The sequence below is a fragment of the Bufo bufo genome, chromosome 5 (genome assembly GCF_905171765.1).
Source record: "Bufo bufo chromosome 5, aBufBuf1.1, whole genome shotgun sequence".
Taxonomy (NCBI): Eukaryota; Metazoa; Chordata; class Amphibia; order Anura; family Bufonidae; genus Bufo; species Bufo bufo.
The window spans coordinates 400,601,086-400,624,420 of record NC_053393.1 but is presented as its reverse complement, the minus strand read 5'-3'; the positions used below and the strand labels follow the sequence as shown (position 1 = coordinate 400,624,420).

Below are 23,335 nucleotides of genomic sequence, written 5' to 3'. Positions count from 1 at the left end.
TTGGCATTTATTTATTTTTTCTATAAAGAACCCCTCGTTCGTCCGCTGTGGTCCCCGTATCTTTTGGTGCCTCATATGCTAATGAGGCGACTTGGATATACTAGGCGTGGACTTGAAATTCTCCTGGGTGCGGTTATCTTCTCCCAATCAGAGCACTTCGCTCTTAGCCAGGGAGAAGGAGCTCCAGTTCTCGCGAGAAATTGCCAAGACATCACTGGGGACGCATTATAAGGTAGTATAATAATTAGATTATAGATATCCAGGTGACAGGTCCTCTTTAAATATCAATGCAATGTTTTTTAGGGAAATTCTAGAAATGGATATCTAAATATTATCTAATTTATACGTATAACATAAGAGACAGAGCTTCTGCTGCATTAACTGTTTACAACCCAGATACAATCAGCCTTCAATCACTGTTGTCCAGGCTTCACTCATCAGATATGATTTCACTGAAAGCTTCTTATTGTATTAGTTTTACGCAGACACTGTGCATTTAAAACCAAGTCTGGTTTGTGTTTCAGAGTTATCTTTTGGAAGTCCTGATATCATGTCTGTGGGCGCTCAGACATTTCCTCCAGGAGGACCTAATGGCATTCTTCGAAGTCAGTCATTTGCCGGTTTTAGTGGCATTCCAGAAAGGAGATCTAGGTAAGTCACATTATGCAGGCTCCTAGTTTCTGGAGCACGGGAATGCAAGAGATGTGCCTCCAAATAAATTGGGAGCTTCTTACTTCAGCACAGTATGGGGACGCCAGTCTTGATAAGTCTCCCCCAGAATGTTTGATTTTCTGCTCTGTGACCCTGTTCTGACGTATACTCATATACGGTATGTTCCAGGATTGAATCACAAATATGGCTCCACACTGTCTGTCAGGTCTATTCATTCATATGATTGTTAATGATTTCCTGTGTGTAATTGTGCCTTATTACAAGAGATTTATCATTCAGAAAATCACATTGTCATTTTTATTATAAAAAAATTAGTGCTGTTTTTTTTTTGTTATCCACGTAATACAGTCCTGACATATTTCTGTTTTCATACTGATCACTAGAGCAGACACCATAAGCTGGCACTTATTGTTTTCTGTGACTCGCTTGTCAGCTTTTCTGTGTAAACTGGGACAGAATGGGCAGAGTTATCTCATATGAAGGTTGGCAAGTTACGTGGATTGTGGCAAGATAGGACGTTCTTAAGTATCTGATCGGTGGGAATTGGACTGCTGGCACCTCCAACAATCACAAGAACTTGGGTCCCAAGTGCATGTGCACGACGGTTGCATTTATTTTATATATAGTGCTGCAGGCGAGTACAGCGCTTGGCTATCTTTGGCAGTCCCATAGAGAATGAATAGAGCGGCAGTAGATATTCATCACCCGCCTCTCCATGTGGGCACAGGGCCTTCCTTACCTAGCCAGGGAAGTAATCTGTTTAGACCCCTTCCCTTGTTTCACAGTACAATCGAGCATTTTAGCATTTTTGTTTGTTTTTATATTAATATGTAGTTTACTAGAATTTGGAAACTGCGTGTTTTGGCCTGAGGTTAGATCTGTGCATATCCCTGGCATGTTTGAATTTTTATGGCTGTCTGTGATGCAGTAATTGTATAACTTTACTTTTTTTGTCAGCAGATGTAGTTCTTTTCTTGGAAACGCTTCCGTTCCTAAAAAGCCGCAAGCAAAGCAAAAGAAAATGCACAATCTGGGCCACAAAAACAGCTCTTCCAAAGAACCTCAGCCAGAGAGAGTAGAAGAAATATATAGCGCCTTAAAAAATGGTCTTGAGTAAGTATCCAAAAATGTAGTCATATGTTCAAGTACTCCTCTGTGCAGTAGGTACAGCTGTTTGAACATTTTTTCCACAGCATGATATAAGTGGGCAAAACCAGCAATTCAAATAGGCACCAAAAAATACTGTAACCAAACGGTAAAAGAAATGTCATACATGACAATAAGGATATGTTCACGCGACTATTTGATTGTGTAAAACGTGAATTTTACAGTGAGTGATCCGTGTTCTAACAAAAAGCTTCCTAGTGACTTCAATGGGAAATACATGCCCTATTGCACTTGGGCATGCTTTTCCATAAAAGTTAGTGGGAAAGGAGTAAAATACATTGAGTAGGAGGCATATGTGGAGTGTGTTTAGCAGCATTTATGCCTCCAAAACCCACTTTCATCTTCTAATTTATTTATTATACTTGCTTATATAGCCGCTGACATATTCCACATCACTTTATAGACATTGGGAATCATTTATCAAACTGGTGTAAAGTAGAACTAGCTTAGTGGCCCATGGGAACCAATCAGATTTCACCTTTCATTTTTGACAGCTCCTTTGGAAAAGGAAAGATGGAATCTGATTGGTTGCTATGGGCAACTAAGTTAGTTCTACTTTACACCAGTTTGATAAATCTCCCCCATTATCATGAATTTATGTTAATTAAGTTACTGATCTGCCGCCTGTTTTGCCATGTGAACATAGCCTCGATATAACAGTGTCACATCACACTGACAAAGTGATGTTTTACAAATGAAAACCATGAATGTAGGTTAATAAGGCACAACCAGATATTGAGCAGTTTCTCTCACGAGGGTAAGAGGAACCGCAGAAAAATGACCAAACCAAGTGGGAAAGGAAAAGTTGGATAGCAGTAGAAAGCTGTTGGGGAGGTAACAAATTCCATATTTCTAGCTGCTTTCAATCACCAATAGGGGGTGCTAAGTAGTATGCTGCATACGGTTATATTAGTGAGTTTAATGTACAATTGGAGAACAGCGCATGTCTAAGGCCTCTTTAACACCATGTTATCCATTTGTACTCCGAAACAGAAAGGATACTTTAATGGATACATAGGCTTATATAGAAAACAACGTAAGCCAAGAGTGCATACATTTTGTCTGGTTTGCGTTCCTGTCTTATTTTATTATTGTTTTTCTTTATAACTGGATGGGACATGGTTCTTTACCTCACAGTCCAGCAAAAATAAGAGGATTCATAAAACAGATTGAATACAACAGTACGTTTTTGTTTTTTTTCCCATCCATTTAATAGATCCATTTGTAAAAATATATATAAATTGGGTGTACCTACTGGAAGTACTACGCTGTTTTGGCTTTGGCCCTAAATTTATTGAGTGGGTGGAGATTTTGTATCGCCTCCCCAAGGCTAATGTACTTGTAAATGGATCAATATCTGACTCCTTTACTCTTCACAGAGAAACCAGGCAAGGCTGCCCTCTGTCACCACTCTTGTTTGCCATTGCCATAGAGCACCTTGCTTTAAGGATTCGACAAGATCAGATCTTCAAGGGAATATCCATGGGCGAGAGAATGGACAAAGTTGGATTATATGCGGATGATCTCCTTCTCTTTATGGACGAACCTGAGACAACACTCCCTAGAGCAATTGACATAATTAGCAAGTTCGGAGAGTTCTCGGGTTTACACATAAATTGGACGAAATCAGCACTTATGCCTCTGTGGATACACACGTGGCCACCTCAGTATTGCAATCTGCCAGTAGTAGATTTCTTCAAATATTTAGGGGTTGTTATCACTAGGGACCCCCAGTTAGCGTACTCCCTGAATATTGCACCCCTGGAGTCCATGTTCATGGATAAATTCAGGACATGGAGGACCTTGCCACTCTCTATTATGGGAAGATTAAATTTGGTCAAGATGACTCTCTTGCCCAAAGGGTTGTATCTGCTGGCGCATGCGTCTACCCCGATATCGCAGGGATTCTTTGCTCGCATTCATTCGTTAGTGACTAAATTTGTGTGGGGGGAATCCAGGCGAAAGCTGTCCCTTCAGGTCCTACAGAGGCCCAAGCTAGAAGGTGGCGCTTCTTTACCTGATTTTTTCCTTTATTATCTAGCTGGACAGCTGAAACTTCTGACCCCCTGGGTCCAGGCAACTGATCTACCTAATGCAGAATACTACCTTAGGGAGTATCTAGGATTATCCTCTCTATGGCCTGTGTTGGAGGGGCAGAGGTTTATTTCCATGCGCTTGCTCCCTATTCATAGAATGGCCCATCAGGTATGGAATGCTGCGAAAATGAGGTCGTTTAAAGACATCCCAGATGACATCCCGTTATGGGATAATCCCATGTTTGCTCACTTAAAAGATTTAGAGGGTGCTAGATGGTGGCAGGCGCAGGGAATCCGCAAACTGAACGACTTATATGCTGAGAGTAATCTATGTTCCTCCTCTCAGCTGCAGGAGAGGTTTGAACTACCTCGCTCATTCTTCTTTAGATACCTGCAGCTGAGACATGCGCTAACGGCACAGTTCGCAGCAGGTGGCCGGAAAATTTCTAATTACCCTCTGATAGGAGTTCTCAGATCACAGGGCCCGAAGGGTATTATCTCTGCACTCTATACACATTTGCTTAATAACCGCACGCTGATGAATCCCCTTGCTGTTGAGGAGAAATGGAGAAATTCCATCCCTTCCCTATCAGCTGACGATTGGAATGAAGCGCTGCTGTCTCCAGTGAGGGTCTCTCCGTCAGTAACTAATAGGCTGATTCAGTTGTTTATCCTGCATAGGAGTTACCTTACACCTGTTCGCCTGCAGAAAATGGGGAGACTGACACACAGTAGGTGTCATAGGTGCCATCAGGAGGGAGCGGATTTCTGGCATCTCATGTGGGACTGCTCATATTTGAAGAGCTTTTGGGCAGCAGTGATAGGAGTGCTGTCTGCTATAGTTCCAAATGCGGTGCCGCTGTGCCCAAAGAGCTGTATACTTGGTATCCTGGATGAGGAGGATTGGGGCCATCATCACAGAATCTTCTTGAGCGAAACCTTATTCTTTGCCAGAAAAGCTGTTGCCCTGAGATGGATGGATGATAGAGTGCCTACGGTGGGTCAATGGAAGTTGCTGGTTAATCAGGCTGTTAGTATGGAAAAGGTTATCTTTATCCATAGGAAGTGCCCGCAAAAGTTTGATAAAGTGTGGGGCGAATGGTGTGCATCACCTCTGACTGTGCATAATGCTTGTATGTACTCTGTAACCGATGTATAATGTCATGCTAACATGCATATTGAGGCTAGATCTCCTCCATCGTTCTCCCTCCAGAAGTCATTTGATTATGTAAATTTTTATGCTGTATCGGATTTAAATGCAGAACTGTTAAGCACTGCAGTGCTTGCACTGTATCTCCTGCGTGAGATATTCCCTAAATGTATTAATCCTTGTCTACTCTAAAAATGTAACATGCCTTTCTTGTTGAATTTCAATAAAACGAGTTTAAAAAAAAAATATATATATAAATAATAATGCCTACAGGTTACAGCTGGCCATACACCTCAGATCAATATCGATATTGGTGCTGTCTAGCAGAAGCCTAGTCCACTCTCCCTATTTAAAATCCATGCAGATTCAACTAAAGTCTTATTCAGACATCTGTGATTGGGAACCAAAACTAGGACTGGAGCCTCCACAGACATAAGGTATATTGAGAAGATCTGCACCTGTTCTGTGCTTAGAGCCGCACCTGGTATTGGCTCAAAATCACTGATGGAAATCACTGACCGAACACTGACAAGTCGAACTTTCATGTGTATAGAAGGAGGTTCGATAGAGATACCGGTCAGGAGGTCAGCCTTACATTATAATCAACAGTTGTGTAGTTACTGTCACTTTCCAGTCAGTTTGAACCAGTCAATTCATTCTCCTCTGACCTTCTTTTTTATTAATAAGGCAAAGAACATCAGCTGTTTCTGAATTTCTCCTCTATTGTGTGTGTCCCCCCAGAAATCATTCCATAGTCAATCATACACTACTCACAAAAAGTTAGGGATATTTGGCTTGTGGGTGAAATTTCAGGATGAACCTAAAATGCACTCTAACCTTCACATTCAACCTTAAACTTTTGAATGCACATCTCCAACTATTCAAAGTTTCAGTACTTTTTGCACAACTTGCTGTTTGCACAAGGAGCTTAACGGCAAAATTCACAACAGGTGTTTGATCCATGAATTGCCCAATAAATTTCGTGGTTCAATTAGAATTGGTATTTTTATTTTATTTAAATCAGATAAATGTTTATTTTGTAAAAATAAACTATCATTTTACAAAATTCTTGTCATATATTATGTTCAACACAGTGCAAAAATACTCATTGTACAAAACAGGATAGTCAATAAACAGGATCCTTAACATAAAGATCCAACAACCAAACTCCCCTCCCCCCACCCACCCACTGTGAGACCTTGTGAGTAGATAAGCATAAACATGTGTAAGACCTGTTTGTTTTAGTAACAGACCGTGACATCACCTATGCACTATAAAGCTTTAGCACACTAGGCTTAAACAAACACAATCAGCCCCATCTCTCCCCTCCCTAGAATTGGTATTTAAACAGTCCTCCTCATCATGCTGTTCACATTTTGACATCATGAGACCAAGATGACGCCTAACAATTGATCAACAGTAACTCGCCATCGTGAGGCTTTAAGCAGTATGTTCTTAGACGGAAGTGGCCACTGAGCTTAGAGTGTCATCAGCAGGTTGCAACAGAGATGAAGAGAGACTGGAAGAGTCACAGAAAGGCATAGAAGTGGACGTCCTTTGGCCACATCCCACATTAACAATGCCCTGCGGAACTGGATGATTAACAACTCCAGGAACATTTGAGGTGTTACATTTTGGGTGCCTCTCGTCAGACCATTCAAAACCGTTTACATCAGCGTGTTCTGCGTGCTAGACAACCTGCAAGGGTACCACAGGCATCATCACCTTGCATGGGCCATGGAGCATCTTTGCTGGACAAGGGACCAGTGTGCCTCAATGCGGTTGACTGATGAAAGTCAATTCACGCTGAACAGAAATGATGGCTGCCAACGATGTTGGAGACGTCAAGGATACGCTATGCATCAGGCACGGTTGTCCCCAAACGAGCCTTTGGTGGTGTTAGTGTGGGCAGGAGTGCCTAGTCAATACAGAACTGCCCTACACTTTGTCAGCGGTACAGTGACAAGCCCATACTACTTGAATAACATAATATAGCCATTGTGCCTCTGCATGAACAACACAGGCCTAATGTCATCTTCATGATCAATGTGCCAGCTTATCAAGGTCGTGTCATTAGGAAATGGCTGATGGAGCCTGGGGGACCTCATATGGAGTGGGATTGCATTTTCTCTAGACCTGAATCCCATTGAAAACCTATGGGATCAGCTGAGTCTCCATGTAGAGGCCTTTAACTCTGTACCCCAGAACCTCAATGACCTGAGGGCCGCCCTTCAAGAAGAGTAGGACCCCATGCCTCAGCAGATAATAAGTCGACTTGTGAACAGCATGAGACATCGTTGTCAAGCTGTAATTGATGCTCAAGGCCACATTAGAAGTTATTGAGACACTGACATTTTTGTGGAGGTATACCCACCACTGGTGTTGGTTTTTGTTTCAATAAATTATTTGAGATGAGGAAATCCCCATTGCTGCTTCTACTTAAATACCCTACTTTCATGATCTAATGTGACTGTAACGTGAACTTTTTTTTACATTTTACATAAATTTCACCCGAAAGCCAAATATCCCCAACTCTTTGAGAGTAGTGTATCTTTGTATAGTTTTTGTCAAAATCAAGTAAGTGAACCTCTTGGGGTGCCTCCACACAGTGCAGATTTTGTTAAATTTTCTGTGGCATCTGAATGAGGCTTGCGGAAATCCATATGCTTGTCTCCAAGACAACCCCATACAAATGTAATAGGTAATAATTTTGCAATAGACTTTATTTAGCCAAAACGTTTATTTTTGGTAGAAAACTAGAATGGCCCTTGGCAACACTCTTCAAAAGAGCGTTGCTAAGGGCCATCCGTCTCGATTAGAAATGACTGGCTGTGCAGCCAGATGCTATGCTTCTGCCTCCCTTGCTTCCCTGGGGGACAGAAGGCTGGGCATAGGAGTCTTAGGAGTTAAAATTATATTTATATTCCCCCTTTCTATGCAATCTAATGCTCCGTTACATTCACTGACCTGTGATAATAATTCATGAAGCAGCCGCCAGCTCACTGCGCACAGTGCTTCTACTTCCGGCTGCTGCTTCATGAATTATTATCACAGGGATCGCAGGTCAGTGAATGTAACGGAGCATTAGATTGCATAGAAAGGGGGAATATAAATGTCATTTTAACTCCTAAGACTCCTGTGCCCAGCCTTCTGTCTCCCAGGGAAGCACGAGGCAGAAGCATAGTGTCCGGCTGCACAGCCCGTCTTTTCTAATCTGAGACGGATGGCCCTTAGCAACGCTCTTTTGAAGAGTGCTGCTACGGGCCATTTCAGCCCCAGTTTTCTACCAAAAATAAACGTTTTGGCTAAATAAAGTCTATTGCAAAATTGTTACCTATCACTTGCCCTACACTTTAGCAAAAAAAAAAAAGACCGTTATCCTTTAACCACATGTGCATACTTTAATTGTTAACCTATGATTGAATGGTTAACTATATATGTTTAATGAACTGGTGTATGTTACAAAGTGGCCATTGAGTGAATTTAACCTTTTTCCTACCCTATCCTAATGTGTCTTTAAAGATGGCACCCGTCATTACACAGCAGACACCTGGTGGCAGAGTCCTTGATCGGCAATAATGCTGATTAGACTTTTAACCCTACCCCTCCCCCAAAATAAAAATAAAATGGGGATGAAAATGTCATACACACTCCAAAATAGTATCAAATAAAAACTATAGGTCACCCTGCAAAAAATGAGTTCTCACAGCTTCGTAGTTTTAAAAAAGTATGTGTGTCATAAAATTATTTTTTTAAAGGTTTAATATTCAAGTGGTTGGCCACTTCCTGGCTACTTGTGACCAATGTATATGAGGGATAACTATATGGCACTTACTAATATAGCCTTTGTTGATATCCTGTGCCGTGTGCTATATTTCAGAAGCCGTGCCCCCTTGTTAGGCAGATCGTCTGTGCTATCTGCACAGAGGTCCTGTCCCTAAGATGGCTGCTGATGGAGGGTCATCTGTCCAGACCTCACGCAGTCACTAAACTCCCAACAGTGAGGGGCAGGTGCAGTGTATTTGAACAGAGAATACATCACATGTGAAGGAATTGCATTTTTTTGCAGTTCCACCCCATTTGGAATTGTATTCTAGCCTCTCACTACATTGTATGCAATATTAAATGGTGCCATTAGAAAGTGCAACTTGTCCCACAGAAAACAAGCCCTCACACAGCGATGTGAACAGAGAAAAAAGGTATAGTTCCAGAAAAGCAGAGAATAAAAAACGAAAAAAAAATGAGAATTGCTTGGTCATGAAGTGGTTTGGATTGTAAATTTCAGTGCAGGTTTTCATGCATTTCGTATGTGGATCCTATGGCATAGGAAAGTACAAATACTTTTTTGCATTCAGTTCCAGTTTCGAAATAAAATAATTTAATAAAAGACCGCTACATTGTTTGAACCTACAAAAAGTAAAATTGAGATAACTATGGCTAATCTGTCCAGGGGGTATTGGCTACTCGTATGAGTTTATGGTTTGCTGTCTATGTGTACATATACTTAATAAAAACAAATTGAGGTAATGATGAATATTATGGCTGAATCAAGCCAATAGCCACCTGTAGAAGTGGTCCTGGCCGTGTCAGATTTATTCCTTTTGGAAATATATACATCTCCAGCAGAAGGAAGTCTCTTATAATAGGCTGATTTCTTACGTATTGTATTTCACGGCTATGTAATGATACCTGGTGTTTGATTTCTCCCTCTAGTGAGTATCTGGACGTTCATCAAACTGAGCTAGACAAGCTGACTGCCCAACTAAAGGACATGAAGAGAAATTCAAGACTGGTAAGTCGCCAGCGCTGGATTTTTTTAGTGGAGTAAGTGTAGGTAAGTCTGGTGGCGTGGGCGATTGTGAATACCATACACAAGGGCTTTTGTCTGCAGTTTTAGAGAAGTCACGTTATCAGTAATGTATCCTAGCTGTTTTGCCCGGCAATACATTCTTTACCCGCACTGGTGTAATTAGCATAGTCTGTTCAACCGCTCTCCATTTATTCCTGCCCTAACTTTCCCTTTCTTCATTGCAGGGGGTCTTATATGATCTGGATAAGGTACGTGCTATTACATGATTTATATTTATATTGTGATTGCTTGTTCACACTTTTGAAAGACCTATGGGGTCATTAATCAAACTGGTATAAAGTAGAACTGGCTTAGTTACCCATAGCGACCGATCAGATGCTTGTCATAGAAAATGCCGATCTTGATAAATGACCCTTAATTATTTTAGATTTTTATTTTTTTATTTTTGCACAATAGAACTGTATGGTGAACTGATGCCACTGTATGGCATCAGTCTGAAACATCCGTTTAACGTATACGGTTTTTTGTATATGTTAAATGGATGGGAAAAAAGACCAGTAATCTGTACTTATCAATAGTTGTCACGAAGTCTCTCAAATTAAAGATTAGTTTTTTTTTAACTACGGTACATTTTATTGACTATAATGCCAAAATCTGATATTGCTCTTACCCCTAACGTGTAATGCATAGTTGGCATTAGGGCAGCAGTGACAGAGTTGAAGAGAACATCAGAAACATAAGCCACTTGCAAAACTCACTTCTTGAAACTAGTTATGAAACATCCTTCCTTTTTCTTTGCAGTGCAGTGGCTTCTGGTGTAGAAATATTTCTAATTGTTTGAGATTGTGAGAGCTGGGTTCAGTAAAGCTGGCACTATGCCGATCATTAGCGACCATCTGCTGGTGTAAAGGTGCAGCAGATTACTTAATGAAACGCTCGTTCATCGTGTAATAGGATCATTCATGCGGTCACCTAAATCATCGCTGGCATCACCACACCTTTGGCTATGTCCGTTATTTGGGACCACCACATGTGGATTTATCATGACCTCACTGGGGGGATCCACTTGTGATTTCTATGGCTGTCCCTTGTATATACTATCTCTGCCAATCTCCGGTTCATGTAATATACCATTGTTTGTTATTTACTTTAGTATCTATTTAGAATAATTATTTTTGGGCCCTGTACCAATTTTTCCCACACGACCCCCTGATGAACCCTGGTGGGGGAAACGCGTTGGAGCAGTAGGGTAACCCAGTTTCTTTAAGGGCTTTTTAGGGCCAGCCAGGTTAGGGACGGGGAGGCCCCACCTTCAGGAGTCATCCCCGGGCTGAGGATTTAGCAGGGGTACAGTAGGGTATATTTTTTTTTTCCCTCTGTTTCTTCCCTTCCAACCCGAATAACCACTGGCGGCCTACATGTGATCTGGTAAATACCTGGATCTGATTTCCGTTCGCTTACCCTGGGAATTTCTGCATAGATAGCCTGTGTTGTCAGGTTTTTTGAAAGAAAGAATTTAATAAAATAAGTTTTAAGGGGTCATTTTTTATTCTTCTGTTTCTGTACTTGTACATGACCTTTTTAAATACCTATATACATCTGTATTTGATAGAATAACCAGCACATCGTTACCTCTAAACAGCCTCTGCTGCTGGCAAACTATGACTCTGTATGGGGGCAAGCGATGGCATTAACTATCACTGCTCCACGAACTGTGGAGGAGATCGATCACTGCAAGTAATAGCTGCAGAGTCCACTGATAAGCAGACGATTGGAAGGAACACTTCCTTTCTGACAGTCGTCTGCTCAGTCAAGAAGGGGAAGTCTACTTTCACACTCGCACTTTCCGTTTGTGAGATCCGTTCAGGACTCTCACAAGCGGTCCAAAACGGATCAGTTTGCATTCTAATGCATTCAGAATGGAAAAGCTCAGAATGCATCAGTTCAGTCTCTAATCCGCTTTGGAGACGGACACCAAAACGCTGCTTGCAGCGTTTTGTTGTCCGTCTGATGAAACTGAGCCAAATGACACAATCTGGTACAATAGAAAACGGATCCGTCCTCCTTTGACTTTCAATGGTGTTCAAGACGGATCCGTCTTGGCCATGTTAAAGATAATACAAACGGATTTGTTCTGAACGGTTGTATTATCTAAACGGATCCGTCAATGACTGATCCGCACAAAAACACGAGTGTGAAAGTAACTAAGGGTTAGGGTTATCTGATATCTTATTTGGCCAACAGCTATTCCTCTTGATGGCCCCCATCCCCCATACACACCATGTTTTCTCATTAGGGAGCGAAGAGTAAGCCACTGCCGGACACTTCTGGCAGAAGCTTATCTCTAGAACGGGGATGGCCAACCTGCGGCTCTCCAGCTGTTGTAAAACTACAATTCCCACTATGCCCTGCTGTAGGCTGATGGCTGTAAGCAGTCTGGGCATGCTGGGAGTTGTAGTTTTGCAACAGCTGGAGAGCCACAGGTTGGCCATCCCTGCTCTAGTGAGAGGATTGGGTATATTGACGGTCATGTCTGACCCTCATTGGAGAGTTGGGACACCACGATCCACGTTTTGCAAAGCATAGCTGGCATTTAGATTCTTTTTGAGTATACACAATAGCTTAGACTTGATGTCTCCACCAAGGAATTTTCCTGAGACCTGAATAAACTGCGCAGAATAGTGTATACTTAGAATGCGTGTCTGCTTCTAACCTGTGCTGTACCCTTCGGGGTTATAGTTATCAGGTGTATATGCTCGACTACCCATGCGAGCTGCTCTATACATATTACAGTGTGACCTGCATATTGGTCTAAAACTAGATATTTAGAACACACGTCTGGCTATATCTGACATAACTACCCAATTCAAATATTATTATTTTTCCCTAGCAAATCAAGACCATTGAACGATATATAAGACGACTGGAATTTCACATGAGTAAGGTAATTACAACCAGAAACATGGTGACGTAGACTATTTTGTCATGTATGCAGATTAGATTATATATCAGAAAACCTAGAGTGTGGTATCTCTGTAATCATGCTGACCCAAAGAATGAAGGGAACAGGTCAGTTTTACTACATGGTGAAACCCATAAAACTATGGTGCAATCCCCCCCCCCCCCCCACACCTTTCTGCTACATCATATGCGATATTAACTGGTGCCATTAGAAAGTATAACTTGTCTCGCAAAAACAAGCCCTCATATGGCTTGGTGCACAGAAAAATAAAAAAGTTATGGCACTAGGAAAGCTGGAAGTACAAAAAAACTGAAAATCCTGACGTTCCGGAAAAGGGTTAAAGATGTGACAGATTTATCAACCTTCTGCGACAATTTGATAAATTTGTTGCAAATAACAGCAATGTTGCCCCCAGAAGAACTGACTTGGATACTGTACATCATAAGTTCCCCCCGGTGTATTTACAGACTGATGCTAATCTATGAAAAGATGCGCGCTTGTGTTAATTGCCCACAGAACCTAATGAGGGCGTTGATTGCATGCCTGAGAAAGTATTGCTTAATACAAATCCATATAGAATTGCACCCCTAAAAGTCAGCATACTGTCAATATATGCAAGTTTCGGAATCGCATACACTAAATGATTGGTGCTTTTAGCGAAGAATGGAAGCTTATCTTGTCTCGTGTAAGAAGGTAACTGCACGTTGGACGCTTGCTCTTTCCTTTGCTTCTTCTCGGCTGTAGCTGCTATAAATAGTCTTATTTTTCCCAGTAAATAGCAGGGTTTCCAGCTGTCTTGTGGTGGGTCACGTTTTTGCGTGCAGCACATATCTGCTTCTCTCTCTTTGGTGCCACCTGTTACCCTGGGTCCTGTAATATACTGAAGCACACTTCCTGCGTAATGAAAGCAGATACTTGTTTGCTTTATTTGCGGATGCTTTCTTAGGGAACAGAAATTCCATAAATGTCTTATTTCTTCTATCGAGCAATGCAAATAAAGGGTATTGATACTACTTTTTAAGCGCTCCCCGTTAATCCTTTAAAGAGGACCCTCTGACATGTCTGGTTTAGAAACTATTTACATCCCTCTTGTGGTAACCATTCTGGAGCATCTATTCTTATGAATCTATGTTGTCATTCCTTTATTATTCCTGCTAGAAGGTATAAATGAATTGCCTGCACTTTGCAATGAAGGCCCAGATGGGTGTTACCAATTGGTGGTGTGCCCCTACACAGTCTGACCTTATCCAATCTGTGCTGTCCGTGTCACACTGTGCAGGGGCACGCCCCAACTGTTAACACCCAGATGGAGATCTTCATTGCAAACCTCTAGCAGGAAGGAGGAGTACAACATGGCCTCATAAGAAGGCATGCTCCAGGATTGTTACAAGGTGGGCATGTCAGGAGCAGTGACAGGACCTCTTTACACTGTCTAGAGTTTCACATTCCAAATCCACAGCCTAAAACAAAATCACCAGGGTCAAATAAGGAATTCTGTACTGTTACTAGGCCCACTTGCCAGGTGACAGATCCTTGATCCCGAAACTCAGAGCACCCCCAAGTAACCCACCGGTCAGGCAATTTATTTGACCTGCTTTTTATTTTTCTCACATCTTTCTCCCTGGCTGTTTTTTGCACAGCTCCATTAGGACAGAGCTGTGATCTGTGACTACAGTTTAGCTACAGTGTGAGGTAACCTGAGATTCCCCCCATGTCTCATGATTGCTTCAGGTTGCACAGTCTCGGACTACGTCAGATAACTTCAGGTTGCACAGCTCTGCCCTTTATGGAGCCGAAGCGCTACTATATTCCACAGCGCTTTATGGCATCCAGCTGTCCCCATTGATGCTCACAATCTAAGGTCCCTATCAGTATGTCTTTGGAGTGTGGAAGAAAACCCACGCAAACACGGGAAGAACATACAAACACCATGCAGATGTTGTCCTTGGTCAGATTCGAACCCAGGACCCCAGCGCTGCAAGTCACCAGTGCTAACCACTGAGCCACCGTGCTGCCCTAGATCTGAGTAGGGCTACTTTCACATCTGCGCTTTCCTTACCAGTTTTAAGATCCGGCAGACGATCTCAAAACCGGAGGAGAAAACAGCAGTTTTGTCCCGATTCATTGTCAACGGGGACAAAACTGAACAAACTGGAACAGAATGCTTTCCGGTTTGTTGCGTTCTGTGACCGGTCACAAAACCGCTGCAAACTGCGGTTTTGTGTCCAGTTTGCGAAACTAAGCACGCCGGATCCGGCACTAAAAACTTTGTCAATTGTGCCGGATCTGTTTTTTTTCTGACAGTCGTCTGCTCAGTCAAGAAGGGGAAGTCTACTTTCACACTCGCGCTTTCCGTTTGTGAGATCCGTTCAGGACTCTCACAAGCGGTCCAAAACGGATCAGTTTGCATTCTAATGCATTCAGAATGGAAAAGCTCAGAATGCATCAGTTCAGTCTCTAATCCGCTTTGGAGACGGACACCAAAACGCTGCCTGTTATTGCCAGATTCGGTTTGTTCATTTTCGATTTAATACAACCACATCTGAATGGCACGGATGCAGCCGTTTGTATTAAATCAAACTGAAGGGTTTTCTTCCAGTTTTGAGATCCTCTGGATCTTAAAACGCGAAAGAAAAAAAAACACATGTATGAAAGTAGCTGGTAATCAACCCCAGTAAGCACTGATTGATATATGATTTTATATATGGCTTTCTCTTTACAAGGTTGATGAACTGTATGAAGCATATTGTATCCAGAGGCGCCTACGTGAGGGGGCATGTAAGATGAAGCAGGCGTTTGCTGCTTCACCTTCAAGCAAGGCGGCTCGGGAGAGTTTGTCTGAAATAAACAAGAGTTACAAAGAGTACACTGAGGTAGGTCTGAGAAATATCGGCTATGCTGCTTTCATCCCTCCATTTATGATCCATCGGAAATAGTGTGGTACCATGTTAGCCACAAAAATCTGCGAATATGTTGGTGTCAAAGGACAATAGCATTACTGTAGTAGCGCCTTTTATTGGCTAACCAGAAAATGTATATTTGCAAACTTTCAGAGCACAGATTCTTCTTCATCAGAAGGTTTTATTAGTTTTGATAAATGAGGCGCCTTTAGGGAGAACTACCAGAAGAAATACTATAAAAACCCCATTTCTGAATATTAAAACAAAGTATTTATTATTAGCGTCATCAGTGCTTCCTGTGGCAGGCCCAATATCTTCACCTAATATAATCCTGCAGCCCCATGAGAATACTTCCTGTTCTTGCAGCCCACTCTTATTATAGAGGTATTGTGGGGATCTAAATAATTGTCTACACACATAAAACTGACACTATTTAAAGGCTATGGACACCTTTGGGGCAATTTTTTTGATTTGCATTTTACTTATTTTGGGCTTTATTTAAAATGTTCAGCCCTTTCTGAGATGCCCTGAATACTGTTTTTTTTTTTTAACACCATCAGTTTCAGTTTTCTTTGAATCCCGTCATCTGACAGCTCATGTTTAGTTCTTATCTCCGATCTCCTGACCTCATAAGCACTTATTATAGCTCAATTCTTATCAAACTTCTAAGTATATGGCTAAAAGGCTATGAACACTTTTGGGGCAACACCTTTTGTATGATTGCATTTAACACAGTTTGGGTCTTTATGACAAAAATTGCTGAAAACTTTTAATAAAGGGTTGACAACTGCCTATTTGTGACCATCTTGCTTTCACTTTCTGCTGACTATGTATATCCCTTATCTTTGAACTTGTAACAGCTCATAAACATTTATTTAAGTCATATTTTTATCTGTAAGATGAGCATTGAGCTACAATCAGTGTTTATGAGGTCAGGAGATCATAGATAAGGAGCCATCAGGTAACCTGGTATTATAGAATCTCAAGGCTGTACAGAGAAAGGGTCTGAATTGTTTTGAATAAAGACCAATTGAAATAAATTGGTCAGATACATGATCATACACATAATCCGTCAGATGACTGGATTCAAAGGAACAGAATCTGACAGGCTGCAGACCGGCTGTTTTTTTTTTGTTTACCTTTTTATCTCCGATCAAATGAAATGAGTAAAATACAATATTAAAAGAGCGCCCCAGAATGTGTACATAACCTTAAGCCAGTTAGGACAGTTTGTGAATCTAACTCAACACCCACATCAGTGTCCCTATGGTCGCACTGGAACAGAACAGGAAGTGTTGTCATGGTGGCAGGGGCAGATCGACTTCAGATTTCTGGCCTTTATCCTAAAGTCCTGGTAACAATGACTAAAACAAACTCTAAAACTTTTTCACATTTTTTTTAAGCAGACTTTAGTTCATGTAGCTCCCCTTATGTAAAGAATGCAGCGGTCATACTATATAATTATTAGTATGAGCTGGGTTTACAATGTGTCATCCACTTTGCATGTTTCTATTTTCATGTTTGTTTGCTGATATTTTACAGAATATGTGCACAGTTGAGTCCGAAATGGAACATTTATTGGGTGAATTCTACATCAAAATGAAAGGTAGTACTTTCTTGTCCGTATTGCCTTGTGTTATATTATGGTGAATGCATTTGGATTTTTACCACGAGTTAAAAACACATGGCTCCTCTAGTATTCAGCTGCTGTCTGTAGTGTCTTTGTATTGATATTGTAAGTGGAGAGGATCACCTTGTGGAATCTTAATTTTACCATTATGGTCTTCGCCAGGAAGTTTCCAGGTTTGTAATATAAAAAAATAAAATAAAAGTACTTGAAGACGACCAGTCACCTCTCCTGACACATCCATTACAGTAAATGATTGTATCACCAATGGAATAACCATTCTGGAGCATCCTTTCCTAGAACTGTGTTGTGCTGTTCCTCTGTTATTCATCCCCAAAATGTATCAATAACTTAATAACTGAGTGTTACCAATTCAGTTTTATATACAATCCAGTCCTGGGGTCCTTCTTAGGTACTCAGGGCTCACTGCGGATTGCTCCCAAATGGTTCACTGGAATAGCTGGTGATCTGATCGCAAGGGGGAGTGCTATTTGATCATGTTGTGGTATGGACTGCAGCATGATCAAAGGGTTAACAGCCAGGATTGGAGCTTTCTTGGGCTGTAAAGCAGCTGTAAGAACCCAGGCTCTTAGTAACAACTTTTTTTTATTTTTTATGCGCAGAAGCGTTTTAGTAGACCGTGACACCCCACCCCCCTCCGAGCACCCATGCCAATAAGCTGTTAAAAAGGCCACAGACTTTTCCTAGTCCATGTTATTTCACCGTACATTGGTCACATATTTGCAGCTCAGCCCCATTGATCTGCAATACCAAGCACAGCCACTATACAATATACAGCACTGTGCTTGAAAAGCTGCCTGGAGCTCCGGTGAGTGTGGCAGCTCCCTGTGACTGCTGATCAGTGAGGGTGCCTGGACTCGGACCCCCACTGATGTGATAATGGTGAACTATCCTGAAGATATTCTATTTACCTGAGGTTAGGGTTATAAATGTAAAGTATGCCAAGGCTGCAAAGGTTCCTCTGTGACTCACTACATATATTAAGCTCTCTGCAGGGTTTAGACATGGTTGCTATTTGTGTCTTAATGCCCTTTAAGACAGTCAAATTATCAGGCTGATTGTCTGGAATGAGTGTTCGTATATATTCGTATGTGTGTATATGTGTGTGTATGTGTATATATATGTATGTATGTATATATATATATATATATATATATATATATATATATAGTAACTGCTCAGAAAGCATCATTGATGTGGTACCAAAATCATTGTTTGTGAGCAGCAAATCATCCTGTGTAAGCAGGGTACACTGCCCAGCAACGATGAGTCTGAATGGGAATGTGTGTCCCCATACAGAGTAGATGATTGCTGCACATAAATGCAGCTCTTTCCTCCGCTCACGATCAGGCAATTATTGGGAGCATTCGGTCTGTTCCCAATAATTGCCTGTGTCAGCCAGTGTAAAAGGACATGTATACTGACTGACCTTTTATCTTTTTACTCTTACTTTTGAATGTGGGTCTAAGATTTGCCTTCATGGTACATGTAGAAGAGTTTTGAAGCCAGTATGAATGGGAAATGGGCAAGCCATTGCAATAATGGAGCTTCCATTATGATCACTATTTACCTGGTGTCCTCATAATCTTCACAGTGATTGCATTGAAAAAGGTTTATGTAAGTCCGATAATTACATCCCAGCAGTCTCTTGCACATAATTGCCATCGTTGTGATGTTGATGCGACCCCTGTGTGTGACTACTTGCGCATTATCGGGTTTTGGTACATAAAAAAAAATAGACGTGGTGAAGGTCATCCACCCAGAGGCTTGCTAGATTGCTAAGACGAATCAGTCCAGTGGTCTGCAACCTTTAGGGCATGCCGGCTGTCCCTGCACCAATGGCTGGAGAGCCCTTTGTTGTAGAACACTGAATTAAGGAAGATTTAAAAATAATAATAATAATAATTGTGAGCTTTTTTTTATTTATTTTTTTTAACCATTCTACAGCAAATGAAATGTCCTCAAAGGAGTCACTTCATCTTCAATGCATAGAATAGGTAGAGCATTCCTAGATACGTTATAGGAGACATGAGTTTGCATTTTCACTCCAAATTATCTGTAACAACAGCAGTAGCTTATTTACTGGGTCGACAAACTCATATGAAAATACTGAAGCTTATGAGACCTAACCATTATTTCTAAAATGATGTGCATGTGAATCGTTGCTGCCACCTAGTGGTCGCATACTTGTCTAGCCCTGACTAGCTGTCCGTCTAGCCCAGGGGTCTGCAACCTTTAAGACATAAAGAGCCACTTGGACCCGTTTCCGAAGGAAAAAAAAAACTGGGAGCCGCAAAACCATTGCGACATTTAAAACAAATATAGCACTGCATATATTGTTTCTTACCTTAATGCTATATACAGGATCGTGCAGTCAGCTGTCAATCTGAAGAAAAAAATGACTTTTTCACTTAACAATGTAAAATATATTTTTGCAAATTAATAGCTAATTAAAATATTTAATTTACCTTTACCAGACCCCCCCCCAATCATGTGCCAGTAATACCAGACCCCCCTCCAATCATGGGCCAGTAATACCAGACCCCCTCCAATCATGGGCCAGTAATGCCAGACCCTCCTCAATCATGTGCCAGTATAATACCAGGCCCCCCCCATTATGTGCCAGTATAATACCAGGGCCCCCATTATGTGCCAGACTGCCAGTTAAAAAAAAAAATAATTAACACTTATACTCACCTCTTTGGAGCGATGCGATGCAGGCCTCTTCCGGCCTGTGTCCCGACTCCAGCGCTGTACGGCTCAGGCGGCGCAATGATGTCATCGCGCCGCCTACGCCGGCCTCTGATAGGCTGCCGGCCTAGTAGTGCTGGCAGCCTATCAGAGGAACAGGAAAGGGACACACCTCCCTGCCCTGCTCCTCCGCACAGCCTTCTGTTTGTATCGCTGTCCTGAGGACGGCGATACAAACTGATCACTATGGAGATGAGCGCTTCGCTTCCACAATGGAAGCGCTCATCTCAGTGCCTGCCCAGCCGCCGCCGCACAGTGCCTGCCCCGCCACCGCCGCACACACACTGCTGCTGGCCTGGGGGGATTTGATACCCCGCTTCCTACGCCCATGCCGGAGCCGCGGCAAAGGTTCATAAGAGCCGCATGCAGCTCCGGAGCCGCGGGTTGCCGACACCTGGTCTAGCCTGTCATTTCATTATTAGATAAACAGACTATTGATATGGTCTAAAACTGTTCTGAACAACCAATTAAAGAGTATCTTTTATCTTATAGGCCTGGCTGGATTTGCACGTCTGTGTCCTGGAGACCAGTATGAGGTTGGTGAATTATTGGCTTATTCAGTAGATTAAATGTTAAAGCAGTTGTCACTTCAGGAAATGTAGATAAAGTTAATACAAAGCTTTTACTAATGTATTGTGATTGTCCATAATGTCTCCTATGCTGGCTACATTCATTTTTCCATCACATTCTACACTGCTGGTTTCCTGGGGTTACGACCACCCGGCAATCCAGCCGTGGTGGCCACGTTTGCACACTATATGAGAAAGCGCTGGCCTATGCACACTCCTGTGGTCCCGACCACTAGAGAGGTCAGTGCCTTTTCCTGTAGTGTACAAGCACGGCCATCACTGCTGGTTTGTAGGGTGGTCGTAACCATAGAAACGAGCAGTGTATATTAGGATGAAAAAATTAATCCAGCCAGCAAAGGAGGCAATATGGACAATCACAATACATTAGTAAGTGCCTTGTATTAACCTTTTCTACATAATAAATGCCATTTGCTGAAGTGAGACAACCCCTTTAAGTACCGGACCCTTTTATAATTATCCCGATGACTGTAGATCAGTAGTTGCCAACTCAACATATTGTGGGAGCTTAAAAGGGTTTTCTGGGAATTATGAAAATACTTTAAATATTGCTTTATTATCAAAAATATATTTCCAAATTAATGAGGAGACAGCTGAAGTACAGAGAGGAGGTGGGGGTGTGGATAATCATCAGCAGCACTTGTATTGAATCTCTATTACCATAGCCCCACATTACCACAATCTGTCCCGATCTCTCTGTACTTCATGTCTTCTCTTGAACTCCATTCCCACAGAGATTCAGCTGAAGATCATATTAAACTGTATTCAGGATCATAATTCCTGACAAGCAAAGCACAGAGGAGACAGCTCAGTGTTCTGAAGTAACTTGTCCTGCTGTGTGATTAGGACAGGTTTTGTGTGTACTAATAGGACAGCGGCCATTTTATTTCTTCCAATGATTGCTCCCTAGACAAAACAAGCCATTTTAACTAATGAAAGGTATTTGAGAATATATTTATAATAAAGTAATATTTAAGCATTCCCAGTAATTTTATTTTCTTAATTTCTGGGGGACACCTTTAAATTGATGTCTTTGATCCCAAAGAGTCGCACATCTTATTCAGTTCTGATCAGTTCAAGGACCAGGCACACATATGACACATGCACACGCAGTACACATGAGGGAAACATACCACAGTTCCTCCATAACAGCAAAAAACAAAGTAGCTCTTTTGTTTATTGCTGGGAGAAGTGTATGAGAGTGTTCATGTCTGATCATTATTCTGCGGCTGACAGCTGCACCTTATAATTTTGTATCTTCCTTAAAGGGGTTGTCTCATCTCGCAATTACTAAGACGAGTAATGGCGAGATGAGACAACCCCTTTAAGCTGACACATTAGATATAAGTAGGCTGAACTCGCCGATATAAGGTATGCAATCATATAGTAATCTGTTCTAAAGTCAGCCATGCATTTAAAGGCTGTGGCCACCATCATTAATTTTATTTTACTCACTTTGGGCAAAAATTATTTTTTCTTTATTAAAATCACTCGTTTTTGACACGTGGTTAAAAATCTATCTATTTGCAGACTGTCCCTCCTGAGAGCCGTCAGCTGACTGCTCATGTTAAGCCTTATTTCTGATCTCCTGACCATAAAAACACTTATTATAGTTAAACTCTCATTAAACTGAAAATAACATGACTTAAATGAGTGTTTATGAGGTCAGGAGATCAGAGATAAGGCTACACCTGAGCCGTCAACTGATGGGACTCAGGAGGGACAGTCTGCAAATAGACGGATTTACATCCGCAGGTATAACAAACTGCTGAATTTTTTTTATAAAAACTAATAAAAATAATTTGTAGCCCAAAATGAATAATATGCAATTATAAAGTGCCTCGAACGTGTCAATGGCCTTTAACACCTTCCCGACATCCACTGTACATGTACAGCGGATGTCTGGTCTTTTAAAGATGGCGTCCGGATTGAAGTGAGTGCCATAGCACTGGGGTGCCTGCTGTTTCATACATTGTGCGTTTCTGAGTAATGAATGCCTCCCCCAGGTGGAAATCGAGGAAGGCGTTCATACATGGTAATGAGCCTGAGCTTCCAGGCTCATTATTTGTATATTACAGTTCAGGCCAGCAGGTGGCAGCATTGAACTGTAATACAGTGATTTCTGTATAGACTAATGGAGCAAATTCTGTTATTTTATTCAAATTTTTATCGGATTATAAAAATTCAATTCACCCCCACCCCTTTTCTCAAAATAAAAAAATATTTTAAAAATATATATATATATCATGGGCATCGCTGCGTACAAAAACGTATCCCATACAGTGAATGGTGTAGTGGGAAAGAAAATGGCCGAATATATATATATATATATATATATATATATATATATATATATATAAATTTTTTTATTTTTTTTTTATTAAAACAAAAGAAATGAATGGTCATCAAAATGTGGATCTGAAAAATGTGCTGGGCTAAGATGCACAGTCTTCTTAATAGAATTTGTTACATCTTTTGCCTGTCCACCAAATCTATGCTATAAATTGCCCCTCCCCATTATGTACTTTTCATCCACATAGAAACCTCATTGTCCAAAATGTTCTTTCTCACTCATTTTGCCCAAAATGAATAAACTTTAATTACATATGTACAATTTGACTAATGAAGTTTGTAGGTACCAAGGTAGCAATA

General features: G+C 41.4%; 1 protein-coding gene across 3 annotated transcripts in view; it reads left to right on the top strand.

The window, feature by feature from the left end:
* Positions 1 to 23,335, top strand: part of RIPOR2 (RHO family interacting cell polarization regulator 2) — a 163,758-nt gene that overhangs the window by 57,781 nt on the left and 82,642 nt on the right. For 2 of the 3 annotated variants that reach the window (XM_040432880.1, XM_040432882.1), the window contains exons 2-9: positions 525 to 651; positions 1,630 to 1,785; positions 9,739 to 9,817; positions 10,060 to 10,083; positions 12,726 to 12,779; positions 15,521 to 15,670; positions 17,240 to 17,303; positions 20,589 to 20,632. In XM_040432880.1, the coding sequence (XP_040288814.1) occupies positions 525 to 651; positions 1,630 to 1,785; positions 9,739 to 9,817; positions 10,060 to 10,083; positions 12,726 to 12,779; positions 15,521 to 15,670; positions 17,240 to 17,303; positions 20,589 to 20,632 (698 nt within the window). The remainder of the gene's footprint in view (positions 1 to 524; positions 652 to 1,629; positions 1,786 to 9,738; positions 9,818 to 10,059; positions 10,084 to 12,725; positions 12,780 to 15,520; positions 15,671 to 17,239; positions 17,304 to 20,588; positions 20,633 to 23,335) is intronic. The other variant, XM_040432881.1, reaches the window with a different exon arrangement.